Here is a 15,838-nt window from a genome sequence, read left to right as displayed (position 1 = left end):
TTAATTCCCTGGGAGCCCCATTCAAAATGCTGCCTCTATATACAAATAAAAGAGATATGAGGGTCAGGTTCTTCTGTCCTAATGGAGCAAAAATCAATTTACACACCTGCTCTTGAGTTTTGCTAATCTTCCAGAGCTGATGGTTTCATCAAGGGAAGGTCAAAAATTGGCCGCTGCAGGTTATTTCTCTTTGATCCTGTATTACTCACCAAAAGACGGTATTTTTCTTTTTCCTCAATGGACCTCATTCCCCCTGAAAAGAGAAGATGTGTAGAAACCAAAAAAGAGATTGACTAAAAGAATTTACTTTTTTTTTTTTGTATTCTATAAAGCCATCAAAACATATATAACAAAGTTGTTGTTCAGTAGGGCTTCAGTGAGCAAACGGATTCACTTCCATGGTAGCATGAGGAGACAGATTATTCCAGCAGAACAAAAAGCTAATTCATCAAAGTCATCATGCCACAGCTGTTACAACAACTTATCTCCTACTGAATGCTAGCCAGCTAATTTTTGAGAAGTGACATTTTTCACAGTTTATTGTTTTCTCATCAATATGGCACCAACCACATCAAATATATTCACACAGTAGTGTTGGCGTTGATGAATTGGCCATGTGCTTTCTATTTACAGATACAGGAGTTTCAGTTTCTTCAGGAGAAATGAGAACTTTTAGGTAAAATGTAGGAGATTTCTCTCTGGTCTCTGGTGTATGTTCCCCACGTTTAAATACTTGCTAAGCTATGCTGGAATTCAGTAGCATAATGAAGTATTTTTATGGAAACACATAGTTCTGCAGTCCTTCAGAAGATTGTTTTTATGGATGGGTGAGGTGTATGGGGGTAAGCACTTTAAGATTACAATTTCAATACAGTTCATTTTTTAACAGCAGGCAGTTACAGTGTTCTGTTTCTCAACTCACTGTACCGTACATGACTTGCCAAGGTTAGGCAGATTCATTTTGCAGTTTCTTTTCTTTTTTTCTTTCTTTGTGCTTTTTTTTTTTTTGTTTTTTTTTTCCATGAAGAAGCATCTGAGTATCAGTTAAGTATTTCATACTTGGGGTTGTAGTCTACAGTAAACAGTGTTAGTCAGTGGTAAATAATCCATTTAAAATGAACCGAAGCAAAACAGAGTCCACATGACTCCATTCTTTACTATAATTTGAACTATGTTGCTCTTACTCTTTCTGGGGCTAACAGTAGTTACTCTTTGCACTAATTTGTCATACAGATGTGACTATGAATTTTGCAGATGTGGATGAGATGTATAGGCTACCAGGAGAAAAAAAGGTGTCTTGATATAATCTTTTTGCTAGCCTGGTCTATGAAGACAACCAAGGTGCCTCACAGTTTGGGGTTCATATTCATACTTGTCCCTTTTTCCCTATATATTTGCAATGTGTGCAATATTGGCCATGATAAATAGAAGGATTTCTGCCCACATCTTTCGTCCAGCTCTAGATTTGCCCAATTCTTTCTCATGGTTGTTTACATACATATTTCAGCAAGAACAGTGACAGTGCTCAGATACTCAAAAAAGCATCTGCACCACAAGAAATTGCCTGTCAGATTTCCTGCAGTAACTATAAAAATAAAAAGTATCTCAGCAATTATTTTTCAGCTGTGAAATATGCTTTTGAAAAGCTGTGACTATAATTTTTCTTGCATAGAACTCTTTGTACTCCCTTATTGTTACCATATGCGGTGCTTCTTTTGTAGTTTAGCCATGCTCTGAATAGCCAAACTCTGAAAAATCTTTCTTTCTCCAAATTGCTTACTTCCACGCATAACCAGTCTATCTTATAATTGCAAAGGAACTGTTTGAGTATTCAGACTCCATGAAGGGCTACTGGCTAGGAGTCTCGTAATCTAGAGCGATGATGCTCCAAGGAAAGTACTGGAGACTATACCTGATATTTCTGGTTTATTTTGGAATTTTTGAACTGTCGCTCGTCTTTCATCTTGTTCTGTTATTGATGATTTCCATCGTCTGATTTAGGCTAATACGGACACTAAAGCCATTAATGAAATTCAGAGCTTCAGGTCACCTGTCCTTTTGTTTCTTGAAATTCAAAGAAACTAAGAAGTATGAAAAAATGCAAACATTTTCTTTTCTGTAACAAAACTAGCAAAATACGTGTAAGATTCCTGACAGTTCTGCTTGGCAGCTTAATATTTGCACTGGCTTATTGCTTTACACATGCACACTGCATATTTCTCTATATGAAGGCACTGCACTTGACAGGTGGTTTAAAATATAGATTGGAATAACTCGTGATTACTTTTTTGCTCATGAACTAAATTCTCAACTTGGAAACTGGTATAGCTTTTCTGGCTGATGGAGGCATAGTCTGCAGCCTTAATCATGGTGCTGTTACTCTTCATTCTCCAGGTTTTATCAGAATCTTGTTTCTGAGGCTCTTCTGTGCTTGCAGGATATGCTTTGAGATCCTTGTTGGCTTGGTGAAGGCAATTCTGTAGGAGTTTTTGATGACAGCATTAATATGCGGCTTGCAACCAAATGAGAGATAACTGGAATTTCAGGATGAGGGTATTAAGGGCTTCAGAATAAACTTGGTTGACTGTTTTGTTTCTTGTTTTGTTGTTTTATGTTGGGATTTTGTTGTGGTTTTGTTTTTTTTTTGTTTTGGTTTTTGTTTTAGTTTTATGGATTTTAGTTAACGTAGTTATTCCATTGAAATAAAAAGAGTATTGGGGAAGAGGTTGTAGTTCAAATTTTGAACGATTAATTTTGCCTCAGTGCTTTGAAAGTTACTAGGAAAGCAAGATGATGTTTCTGGAGGCTGAATAAGGTAAAGTCTTTAGCAGTTCAGACATGATCCAGAGTTGTGGTCAAGAAGATCAAGCAGCCGAACAGTGCTGGGAATTTTGGTTTGGGTTTTTTTTTTGTTGTTGTTGTTCTTGTTTTTAAATTAATTTAAAACTATATATTCTACCTTGGAATACATTTAAACTTACTTTTCAATATCCAAGTGATGATCCACCTAGTTGAGATTTATGTCTTAGCTAACATGAACTACTTAAGGGAAGAAAGAGCCTTGCAGTATTTCTTTTATTAGTAATTTTGCTTTTTTGTGATAAAGACATTTTAGGCAGTAGGCTCAGCTTGTCTTGTAGTTGATTTCTTTTTCACAGCAAAGTTTTCTCCAACCCAAATGATCTTGATAAGTTGAGGGTTTTTTTTCAGTAGTGTCCTGATTGCTGGCCAGAGACATTTGTTTCAGGTTGATTTAGTGCACCCTTTTTTTCTCCCAGGCTTGCAGCAAGTGACTTCTGTACCCAGGCTGTTTGTTCATATTGCTCTGAACAGCAATCACTTTCAGTCATTGAAAAAGAACCAATTTCATTAGTAGGAAAAAATTAGATAGCTCACAAGCTTATCATACTCATTTGGCCACATAAGCTCAGACAAAATGTCACTGAAAAGAAATCTCATCAGACTTGCTAGGAACTATATATCCTTGCTAGGAATGCTATATTACATCATTACAAGTCAGCCTTGATAAAGCTGCAATTAAACAAAGGAGAAAAAACGACAGACATGGTGACCCATCATTTTAATGGTATCACGATGAGGAAACCTGAAGGTTGTGGGGTTTTCAACTTCTACCAATCTTGAACTAAAATAGGTGATTTGAAAAGACAATGGTCTTTCACCTTATCTGAACTTAGTGGAGATGATCTCCAAACCTGCTGTTTGAGAGAGATTTTCTGTTTTGTTTTTTTTTAACTCCACATAGGTATTTTTAAACTCAGCCTGACACAGTAAGTGGCATGCAGCTCACACAGCTGCTCTAAAGCTAGATTCCTGCTTTCTTTTGAATCTCCTTTGTATATGTATTGACATAAGAGATTTTCAGGCAGCTGCAAGTAACAATTTAACAATCAAGCTTGCTGTAGATTGTTTAGAAATGTGGAATAGTTTAGTCTCAGAATTTCATCAGGATAAGAGTTTCTGAATTCTGAAATGCTGCTGTGCTAATCTCTATTAGTCTTGTCTTAAAACTGCCTAAAAGATTAAAAAAAATAAAAAAACTTACTGGGGAATACCTTAAAATGTGTTTTTTTCTTATTTATTGGTTTGTTTTTTTACAACCGAGTGCAAAATCACGCTTTTATTAAAGTCTATATGAAACTCGTTTTTAATTCAGTGCATTACAAACTGAGTCCAGAAAATATTTGTATGCTGGCCAACTTCAGCTATGGCATTTTTATGTGCCACGAGCATTATTTGTTGGGCCAACACTGGCTCTCAGAAATGTTAAAACAACCTCAGCCACTTATCGGTGCCTTTAAGTTCCAGTAAATTGAAATACAACGTAGCATGGTACTACTGGGACTCTATTTGGTATTCATGTCTCTTTTAGAAATGGAGATGTTTCTGTACTAATTTTGTGTGCGCAAAGCATCTCAGACACCTATAGTCTACACTGGGAGAGAATTTTTTTCCTAAATTAATTTGCTTTCACACCAAATAATCTGGAAAAACAGTGAGTCAAGTTAGCGAAATTACTATGCTTTTGGAGATGATAATTGGTCTACTTGTAATATATTTATACACAACTAGAACTGGAGTAATTTATGACCTCAAGAGTTTTCCTTATTCTTTCCACACAGATTGTATTTGCCACAAACAGATTTATCTGCATGCTTTCAATGAATATAAACCTACCAAAATGATGCACTTTCAAACATGCCAATTCATTTTATTTAAAGACAAAACCCCTTCAAGTAGAGGGTACTCTGCATTTTATAAGAGGAAGTGATGTCTGTTTCTGGTTATGTATCTTTTGGTTCAGAACTCAGTCTTCTGATGCGTATTCCTTAAATAAAAAAGAACCACTGAAGGATGAGTGGAGAAGTTAAAAGTTAATCTGTATCATCTTCTCCTTCCCTTGGAAGATTCCTGTATCACATGGTAGATATCACATGTTGAAATTTTTTCATATCTTCACTTTTGACTCAGAATTTTCTGAAGAAATAAATATTGCATTAAAACTACCTAAAGTAATAATACTGGCTATTTTTTTGATAGGAACACTGTCAAGTTTTCTGGTGCATTTGCTTACATAATCAATTTCTAACAAACAATAACCCCCAAATCCTTAAAATATTTACCTCCAGAGTAACGCATATGTAAAAAGTGCTTAAATGGAAAACAACTATTTGTGTAGCATTCAAAATCTGACTAAAGTTGTGGTTCTTTGAGAAACATTATATTTACAGTATTCTTGAAGCAGGGAAGCTGCTTTTCACAAAACCAGACTGAAATGGCACTCATATTCCCCTTCCCCCCGTATTTGATCTCTGTCCATATTAGGATTATTAGATAGGTAGATAGTGGGTAGTACCTAGGTAGTAGTACATAGTTGGGTGTTGTTTGAAAAAAGAAATTGAAAAAAAAATTACCATACAAGGATCTTTGCTGTTGAGGAGCTTGGAAAAAAAGTGTATATGATACTGTAAGTGAATATCCAGTGTTGAAGTTTAATCCCAGCTGGCAACTAAGCCTCACACAGACGCTCACTCCTGAAGTAGCCTTATTTTGGCTTCTCTTTCCCACCTATCCTGTACCAGCTGCGGAACTTAATTTTCCATTAAAAAAAAAAAAATTTCACTCCTTTTACAACAGAGGAAGGAAATGACCATGTTTTATTGTTAAAGATTTAGTATTTTTATAATGAAAGACTTATTAATTATCACAGTAATGACCTCTTCAGAGATCTTTTGTCTCCTGTAAGTCTGGAGCAAATTTCTCTTCTCTTACTCTATAAAGCAAATTTCATAAGACTTTCCTAGACTTCAAACTAAATAGTCCTGGTAGAAGTAGAATCACGTTGGAAATTCCTATTATCTTTCGTTGTGAGCAGGAGCTTCTCTTCTGTCTACTGGGAATTTCTGATTCTTCTTTACTGAGACACTTCAGGATGCTATGTACAGTCTTTTAACTCAATTGCAGAAATTATGTAGCATAGATAAAAAACAAGAAATTGACAGCAGTTAAAATACCTATCATTGTAAGGGAGCACAGATAGGTTGGGTTTTTTTTTGATTTTTTTTTTTTTTTTTTAATGATGAAACTTTCCCGGAACAGTATTTATATGCAAAATACAATCACTGCTAAAGCTGTAAGAGCTGTTGGCTAGTCCCTCTAAACCAACAGTTTGACCCTGTAATTAATTCTCTTTCTACAATTACTTGCATAAATATTGTCTGTATTTATTTATTTTAAGAATAATTCTATCTTTTGGTCTAAGCTTGCGGCAGACTGATCAGTTAAAATTAGCTGCTGGCCTACACAGCCCACTGGGGAACTTTATATACGTACAAATGACCTTATTGTCAAGTGTTTTATCTGTTAATATCTGGAGTGCTTTCTAGAAGTAAGCATACTCATAGGCAGGTTTCAGCTCTGCCTTCATTTTTGCATCTGCAATGGACTGTATGTTAATATTACTAGATAACTAACCTGTAGTATAGTGCTAGAAAAATCTAGAAAATCTAATAATCTGCAGTCTGATTTTTGAGGTGCATAGTACTATATTCAGAAATTTGCTAAATACCTATGAGAAAATTAGTAAGTGATGCATGTGTGCTGCACTTGTGTGACCAAGAGTTACTGAGGAAGCATACTAACAAAAGCTGACATGTTAATGCACTGGAAAGTGTTGCTTATTCAATGAGATGCCGGGGAAGAACTGTTTAGTGGTAACTTTTGAAAGATATTGTAGGTCATACCAACAGTCACAGACTTTCCCAGGACATCAACACATAAAAAAGTGGTGGTCATGCAGATAATGTAGATGCTGGTGACCCGCTCTACACTCTCATCATGTCATCTACTCATGATGTGACTGGAAACCACTGCAAGACTGGAAGGAAAAAGAGGGTTAAGGGGTTTTACTCCTTTAGGTCTTCCCTTACGCAGTAACTTGTTATTTGATCTGACAAGTTAATGCACAAGCTTCTTAGAAAGCCAAGAATGTAACCAATAATTATGAATTGCATAAGTACATCCAAAGTGATGTCTTCTTCCATACTAAGTTTGTCTGGAACCTTTGGCAAAGCTAGGCTGATAGAGGACTGATAGCTAGGGAACTCACTAAATTGGTATGGGATCACATTCTCATAATGTTTAGTACTTTCTCAATAGCTGGCTGAACTGATTCATTCATATGGCTCTAGTGCCTATTAGTGCAGAAGGTAGGAATATGCACTTCTGGGTGAAGAGGTCAGCAGAACCCCCACAGACCTGATTTAGAGTAAACTTTCATTTTGAGTTTTGCTTGCAAGCCAAAGTAGTGGTCAGAAAGGGGGCAAAAAGCAAGAAAGGTAAGATAGAGCAACATAAAATCAGCACATATGTTATGTGCTGTCGTCTCAGCAGCCGTGATCCAAACCAAGCAGCATCAGCAGTCATGATCTTAGGGCCATGTTCTTAGGGAAGGTAGTCTTGAGAGAGTGTCTGTGAAGCTCCAGGACAAAAGTCTGGCTGCAATGACAGCATGTAAGGGAAAACTTCTCTCCAGCAAGCATAAACTAGTGTCCCTTTTGCATGGGGCAAAGACCTGAGACCTCTCAGTTTCAGCCAAAAAGAGGAATTTAATGGCAAAACCAACTTCTCTGCCTGCTATTATTCCATTGTCAGTGAAAGGCAGTTTTACTGTTCATTTGTCAGAAGACATAGCAATTAAATATTAAATTTAAAATTTATCCAGCTTTCTCTACCCCGTTCTCTCTCCTTTGACCACGTGAACTTGCGGTTGATACAGAACAAGTTACTGACTTACAACAGTGGACATACATCTATATTAAATCCTGTCTAGAATGTGCATCCGTATAACTGAACTCTGAAGGAAACAAGTAACTTGTAAAGTATCTATCAGCAAGAATATATCCATGTTTCCCAAGAGAATAAAAAAAAGAATCAGGATTAAGGCATAAGACTTCTTGGCCAACACATAGCCAGAAATATTTAGCACCTCAGTGTGATAGGTGAAGTTTCTTATTAACCATAATTGTTGTAATGTTAGTTTAATACAGATTAGTTATGAGATTTTAAGTGTTTGTTCTTATCATCTTGCAACCATGTGATAAAAGCATTCAGTAAATGGGCTACTTATTCTGTTTTCTGTTATTTAAAGAAAAATTCACAAGCCAGATGCATTATTTCATATGATTTATTATGTTGTGCCACTGTCATTTGCCAAACTAGCAATTACTTCATTGCATGTTGAACATGTCTTTTGTTAAACACCAGCTTTTGCCTGTCTACTTTCCACCATACTGTTTTCGTTATTTCTGTCCTTGGTCTGCTTCTTTTGTTTGTTTTCTGTGCCTTCATTCTCAACATGTCTTTAAGGCACTGCATTTACCTGCTGAAATAGAGTTATTCATCTTCTAAAGCCTGTAGTATTCCCCAAGTCTGTATATTTTTCCTCATCTTCAGTGTTCCTCTGATTTAACTGTTCCATTTTGTTTTGACTTTTGATTATCCCAGGGTCCGATTGGTATGGATGGAAAGCTGGTAGGTGATTTGTTCAAAACCAGTGTAATTTAGGTCTGGCACATATTTCCTCTTTGCTTTCTTAATTACTCATGCTAGAATGTGTGTTAATCACATATTGGCTTCCTTTGGCATAATTTATTTTCACCTCAGGAGTATAGATTTTTAACAGAGTGCTGAAGAGCCACTTCAGTCTTTTGTGTCTATCCAAGGAAATGGAAGTCAGCCATGCTATTCCTGTTTTCTCATCATTTTCTGCCTAAATTGGAAGACAGATATTCCTACTTGGGTGCTCTGTCCAGAGAATGCTCTACAAGGATAGTTTCCTGGTACCTTTCAAAGACCAGGATATTATTTCTGACCATATATCTGTGACTCTTGATGGTTTCCTTTTTCCTCATTTTTGCGTCTTAATTTCTCTGTCCTGATTTTTTTGGCTGATTGGATATGAACAGCCTCATATCTCATTTTAAATGCATTCGTATACTCTCCTGGATATTGTCTGGTTAGATGCTACTTGAATTAAGGCACAAATAACCTTTAATTTCATACAGTACATTTGTGAATGTATTTGTGTATGTATTTGTATATCTATATATTTGGGTCTATGAGCCTGGAAATCTATGTTCCCAGCTCTTTAAAGATTAAAATAATGCAAAAGATGTGAAAATCCAGTTTCTGTGATTTCTCATACTGTTGTTTTTGCCTCCTCTCTCTTTCTCCTTTTCCAGGACAGGTCTTTTCTCTGATACCCTCAAAACATCTTTTCTGTCCTTTCATCTACTACAAGCCTCATTTCTTTTGCACACTCAACTTGTTAACTTGCAGTGTGAGCTTCCATTTTCTTAAGACTTTTCTTGCGCCCCTTGGGGTATCTTTCCACTAAGTAACTTTTCTGCAGTGTTTGCAGCCTCCAGTCAATAAGCTTTTTCTTTAATCTCTTTTAGCAGATTAATAGCTTACCTGTTGACTTCAAGTAGACCTGGCTGCACCATACATCTTTTTCTTTTAGTATCATTTACATATCAACAACTAATATTAGGTTAAATGCTAGAAAGGCATCATCAGCCATAGAAGACCTTTGATCATGATAATTAGAATAGGCTGCCAACCTTGATCCCTTTCTCTCCTTCAAAATAACACATTAATCAGGAAACAAGAATATAAAAGGGAAAATTGGTCTAAAGATTTTTCTGAAACCATGGCATATTATGCAGCTATAGCCACTGTAGTAATTCAGATTAACAATAAATAAATAAATAAATAAGCAGCAAACAGTAATAGGTAATCAAGTGCATGAGCAATGATCTAGAGATTCAAAGCAGCATACACTAACACACCTGATCAGTTGTTGTTGTTGGGACTGATCTGTACATGCATGCAAAGAACAGTAGTCAGTTGTTAGTTACAATCAATGTATCAATTTTGTGGTTCATAACATACAAATAAAGAGATATTTATTAGAAAAAAAAGCAGAGTAATGCTGACTTTTCAGTCTTCAAGAGTATCTTCACCCTTTTTGTTATCTAAAATTTGGAGAAATACTTCCAGCTAAAACATTTTAATCCACAAGTAACATGCAATGGCAACAATTTGCGCAGGAATAAACCAGGGCGATTTCAGCCACCGTGGAGCCCTTTTGGAAGCACAGGCATATTAATTGAGATTGAGCTTGCTCAAATGAGTTGCAGTATCAGATTGTATTCATGTTAGAGTGTTTTTTAATGAACACCAAAGTAATTCACAGACCTTTATTATAAAAAAGATCAGTATTGTGATGCCTTTTTCTATCTGTACCTTTATAAGCATAGCAGATGAGTTTCATAATATGGTGCCTGCTGCATCCTCTGATTACTGTCATTTACTGGATCATTAGTGAGAAAATTGTACTGTAGCTGGAGTAGCTAGTCAGGCAAGGAGCATCTAAGAGCATGCAAAAATATTGAAGGATTAGAAAGAACTGAAAAAAAAAACAACCAGAAAATAACTACCTTTGCTAATGCAAAGTTCCTTCCAGACTCCAGGAGCTCATAGCCAACAGGATAAAAAATTCCTGCTATGGCTACTTTTGTATTCAACATCTACATTTACAGTTGAGTGTAGGATGATTGCACAGTTGATAGCACATGTTAACTTAGAGTAATGCAACTATTACATTCTCCATTATTTTACAGAGTTCTGTGTCACAAAGAAAAACAATTGTCCTATAAAACTTCAGTTTCTAGCTTTCCCCTCTCTGTATTGCAGATATGATAAAAAAGTATTTATAAATGCACAATGACAGAAAGGCAAACTGGTAATGATGTTGAGACAGAGTAAAAAACACTTTCATGGGAGCATGGTTCCATCTCTGACATTCAATTTAGGCTATGTTTGTGTTATGTGTGTACTTCCTTTATATCATGGCATGTACCATATGGACACTGTACATCTAAATTAGATTAAAGAAAAAAAGTGCAGTTTTCAAATCTTTTTCTTTAAATATATATGTACTCTCTTTATATGCTTTCTACTGCTTTAAATCAACATTTTGGTAATTTCATACTTCAAGTTGTTTTTTGTTGTTTTGAGGTTTTTTTTTAAATCTGTGTCTTAGAGATGGTTTTTAATGGTTTGGTCAAAATTGCAACTTTAGATATATTTGTGAGACAAATGTTTTGTGAGTTTGTCTATAAAAGTTTGTATGCATACGTCTCAGTTTCGTTAATTCATACAAATCTATTGTACCAGCTGTCCAGTACTGCATAAGTAAGCAGTTCCTCAGGATTTTAGGATCAGATATAGCATATAATAGCTTAAAACCTGCTGGGATGGGAAGTCTGAGAGAAAGGCTGAGTGCTGAGCATATACCGATATCCAGTTGTATTCATTAACCCAGTGTGATGTGCAACTTCATAGAATTGATCAGTCTAGAAAACAGTAGTTCATATTAGAACTGGCAAACAGCAGCCAGTGCTTATTTTTGTCTGCAAACCTCTATAGTGCAATGTTGTTGTAAGGGACTAGTACAAAACTGCAGTACCTCAACAAGGAATGCTTTTAGGCTGCCTTCAGTGTAAGGATTAGGTAACCACAATAAATCTGTATTTTACTATGATTTCTCTGTAAAGAAATAGCTAATATTTTTTATATTTAAAAAAAAAATAAAATTTGTCATGTGAATTAGAACATTTTCCTGGTTTTTAGTTAAGTACAAGAAATCTTATAGGTTCCTAAAAAAAGCATTTATCTTCAGATGCCCCCACCCCCTTCTTTAAAATCACACAGAATCACAGAATGGTTGAAGTTGGAAGAGACCTCTGGAGGTCACCTGGTCTACCCTCTCTACTCAAGCAGAGCCATCTGTGGCAGGTTGCCCAGGATCATGTCGAGACAGCTTTTGAATATTTCCAAGGTTGCCTCCCTGGGCAACCTGTACTAGTGATGAGTAACCCTCCCAGTAAAAAAGTGTTTCCTGATGTTCAGATGGAAAAGTTTAAACTCTGTGTATCAGTACCTTCTGGCTAAAGTGACAAGGTTTTGAGACTTCTAAGAAGTCTTCATGCTCAGTTTCTTTCAACAAAAGCAAACATAGTTTCACTTCAGCTGAAATACTGGTGTCATAAAACACCGGAAGACAAGCTAGCTCTAGGAGTTTTAAGAAATTCTCTCTTTATAGGGAGAAATATACAAATACACAAATACAGATCCGTTTTATGATGTCGTGTAGAGCTGATTGGGTGCTTGTAGTCCATAGTCACAGCTTCTATACCACTTTGTTACACTTTTTTTTTTAATTTGCTTCATGCAAATAAAGTATAATGAGAGGGCTAGAATAAGTGATGACTTTCAGTGGCTTTCCTAGGCTAGGGGCCTCAGTCACAGGAAGTCTGCTCTGTAAGGACTTGCAGCAACAAGAGATACATACAACTCTTTAGTGCGCAAAGGGTGCTTCTCCATTTGTCCAGGGTAGTCCAGAGGTGATGTTGGTAAATTAGGGAGAAGAAATGTATCAGTTAACTCTTGGGGTGACTGACAAAGGTTCATCTACTCCTGACATGCTGGCTCAAATATCGGTATAATAGTTGGTTAAAACTGTGGTGCTTACAACAAGAACAAAAAGACTATTGTTTGGCCAGCAATATGTTCCTTCACTTTTTAGAGTTTGTTCATTTGATGGACAGCAATTAGCTCCTCCTTGAAGCATGGAGATGTTGAAACGTAGAACGGTTAGTGTTGGAAAGGACCTTTAGATCATCTAGTTCCATTCCTCTTGCCATGGGCAGGGGACATCTCCCACTAGACCAGGTTGTTTCTAAATCAGTTCAGCATCTGTGGATCCTTTCTTACTTGCGAATGATTAAATTAGGTCTTTCTTAATTGGTCTATAATCTAAACAATTAGGTTTCTCAAATGCAAGTTTAATGATGTGTTATTGTAATTCAATTCTGGAATGACTAATTGCAAGAAAGTTCATCAGATTGAATTAAAACATTCAAATTCAGTATAGACATAGGAGTCAATATAGATTTAAGAGTCTGACTTCAGTACAGTTATTGGATTATTTTGTTATCTCCTTATTAGAGAGTAGTGTAACTGTTTGCTGCTATTTAAGGAATTAATCCTTGTCATAACTTTTCATAACCTTATCTTTTCTTGTTTTTCAGGGTCAACCTGGTCCTCAAGTAAGTGCCATCTTATTTTCCTACACAGTTAAAGCAAAATACAGAGCCCACTAAACTCAGGCCATCTACAAAGTATTTTAATGGATTTATTTAAAACCTACTGTAGTAAGCTAGAAACCATTGCATAATTCAGTAAGGCAAATATTTCCCAAGAAAGAAACATAGGCCTCCCCCAGGGTTGTCTGAGTTCCCTCAGCTGTTTGACCAGATGGTGGGGTTAACAATGTTACACTGTGAATAAAGCAAATCTCTTAACTATGGCTTGAAACTTTGCCACCTAACTTTAAAGCAAGATAAAATAACTTAGCAAATGTGTAGCAAATGTAATACTTCAACTGCTTATTAATCACATGCTAATAAAGTTGTTATAATCTAGGCAGCCCTCAGTTATTTTAAATATTGCACTGCTTGCTATTTTTATTAATTATATATACTGCTGTGAGTTCATTCTGCTTTAAGAAGAGTAGAACTTTGTCTTATGAGCTGGAATTGAAAATATGGAAATCTGGGGATCTAACTTCAGTTTTAAGGTAGAAATAGACCAGCAGAAAGGAAACATTAGGTATAGCAAAAGTTAGACACAAAGTTTTTGAGCCAAAGAGTGGTATGGGAATGCGGAAGAGCAAGGGGAAAAAGAAAATAAAAGCCAATATCAAAGCCAAACTTAGTTAAATCAGTTGAAAAACTCTACCTTTTTACATATTCAAGATGCATTATGAGAAGTAAAGTCTGGTAACTCTGGTCTTTGGTACCATCTTAGCACAAGTATGTTGTCTGAAACAGGATTTTTGTCAGTGCCTTTTGTATTTCAAAATCATATTTGCAAGTCAAAGTTTTACAGGCTCATTGGCTGATAATTTTTTTAAGTTAGGATTTTCTTTATGGGAAGCAAACTTGTGTGTTGGGGGGGGGGGGGGTGGAGGTTTGTTTGTTTCTGATTGAAATTTTCTGCTGAAAGACAGTTTCTGTTACAAACTCTCATCCCACTCAGTTTGATTGCCTAGTACCCTTGCAGTGCCAGCCTCCATTTAATAGTATTACATAGGTAGGCAGTATGATATTGGAAATGTCCACCCCCCTAGTGCTTATGTTTCATAGTAGGCTCTCAATGTGTGGCCTATACAAAGTTCTTCAGCCTCTGTGCTGCTGGCAGTCAATGAGGAGATGGTAATTCTGTGTGGCACTCTTGCTCTGAATGAGCTCTGTTGAGGACCTGAGGCTGTTACTTGAACCTGTGGGCTGCCCTCTAGTTGATGTTGACTTGTGCTGCCACCCATGTTTTTTCCCTCTGGGTTTAGACCCCCACACTTCAGTTGCTTGGAGTGTCTCTTGTTTAATGCCTGTAAACAGCTTCTCAGTCCTCGGAGCTTATATCTCTACATGAAATGCCCTGAGGTAGCTGTAGGCAAAGAACCACCATGGAGATGACAGCAGTCAGTGCTGTTCCAAGGGCAGATAAACAGAGAAATCTGGTCATGATTGTAAGAGAAATGTGGTGCAAACCATAGGAAAAACTCTCTAACTCATCTATCCCCATTTTATTAACTTCTCTGTGTCCCAAATGATTATACAGAAAACAGGTACAAGGTACAAGGGCCCACAAGACTTAGGATGAGAATTCTTACACCCTAACTTCAGTAGTTTCTCCTAGTGGAAATGCTCATCTCTGTGTCATTGCCATTCTTCTGAGTATCACTTATCATTATTCTTAGTACTGGCTTTTCCTACTTTTCAGCTCAAGATACTGTTATTGTGGCAGGAAGATACCTATGTACTCAGTCATTTTGACTGGCTGGTTGAGCCCCTGAATAATATTTGCAAGGGCACTGGTGAGGAAGTCATAACAGCATGAAACAGTGTAGGATTCAGCTTTAGATCAAGATGTCTCAGCCAAGGAGCTTGTGTGTAGGTGTTGACATGTGAGGTGTCTTAGCTCTCCTTGCAGCCATTGAAGGTTGAGTGCACCTAGAGGCCTCTTCATCTCATTGTAAACTCCTAGGGCTCCATTACATTGCCTGCATGAGATCATCCAGGGTCTTCAGCCTAGTTTCTGGTTGTTGTATGTACAAGGGAGAGTCTGTGTTGGATCGTTGTTGTACCTGTCAGTCATGGGCAGCTGTTTTGGATACCTAGGAACCTCTCACATGACATTAGTTGTACACATTCATGCCTCTTAATTCCAGATTTTGATTATAGGCAGTTACTGAATCAAATAACCATTCTGCTGAGTTGCTTTCTAGCCTGATGATATTTACATGTCTTAAGCAGCTACACGTAGGCTGTACATTTAGATGTGGTTCCTCTTAAGCTGAAGCCCAGATGCAGATGAGATAGCACTTTTAAAATGTTGAAAGCTGTGGTTGAAAAATCTCAAGACTATATTTTTAAAGTGCCAATAGAAACCAGAATGTGTTCGCATCCAGATAAAACAAGTAAAGCCCCCTCAGTTTCTCATAAAACAAAAACAAAACAAAAACAAAACCAAAAAAAAAAAAGGAATTTCAGCCACCTGGGATTGTCAGTAATTTTCCCAGTCTTACCTGTGTCCATGTGAAATCCAAAATAGAAAGGCATTGGTCAATTTGGTTAGTGAGTAAAGGCTTCCTGGTTTCAAAGATCAGAATTGCTATGCTGACAAAAGCAGG

General features: G+C 36.6%; 1 protein-coding gene across 1 annotated transcript in view; it reads left to right on the top strand.

Moving 5' to 3' along the window:
• The window catches only part of COL25A1 (collagen type XXV alpha 1 chain), a 300,290-nt gene that overhangs the window by 168,767 nt on the left and 115,685 nt on the right, over nt 1-15,838 (top strand). Inside the window, exons 6-7 of the mRNA XM_061478450.1 lie at nt 8,524-8,550; nt 13,176-13,193. Of these exons, the coding sequence (XP_061334434.1) occupies nt 8,524-8,550; nt 13,176-13,193 (45 nt within the window). The remainder of the gene's footprint in view (nt 1-8,523; nt 8,551-13,175; nt 13,194-15,838) is intronic.

Source organism: Pezoporus flaviventris, unplaced genomic scaffold, assembly GCF_033815535.1.
Source record: "Pezoporus flaviventris isolate CSIRO_AGI_PZ_B2104156 unplaced genomic scaffold, CSIRO_AGI_Pfla_v1 ptg000002l, whole genome shotgun sequence".
NCBI classification, from domain to species: Eukaryota; Metazoa; Chordata; class Aves; order Psittaciformes; family Psittacidae; genus Pezoporus; species Pezoporus flaviventris.
This window is presented reverse-complemented; position numbering and strand designations above follow the sequence as displayed.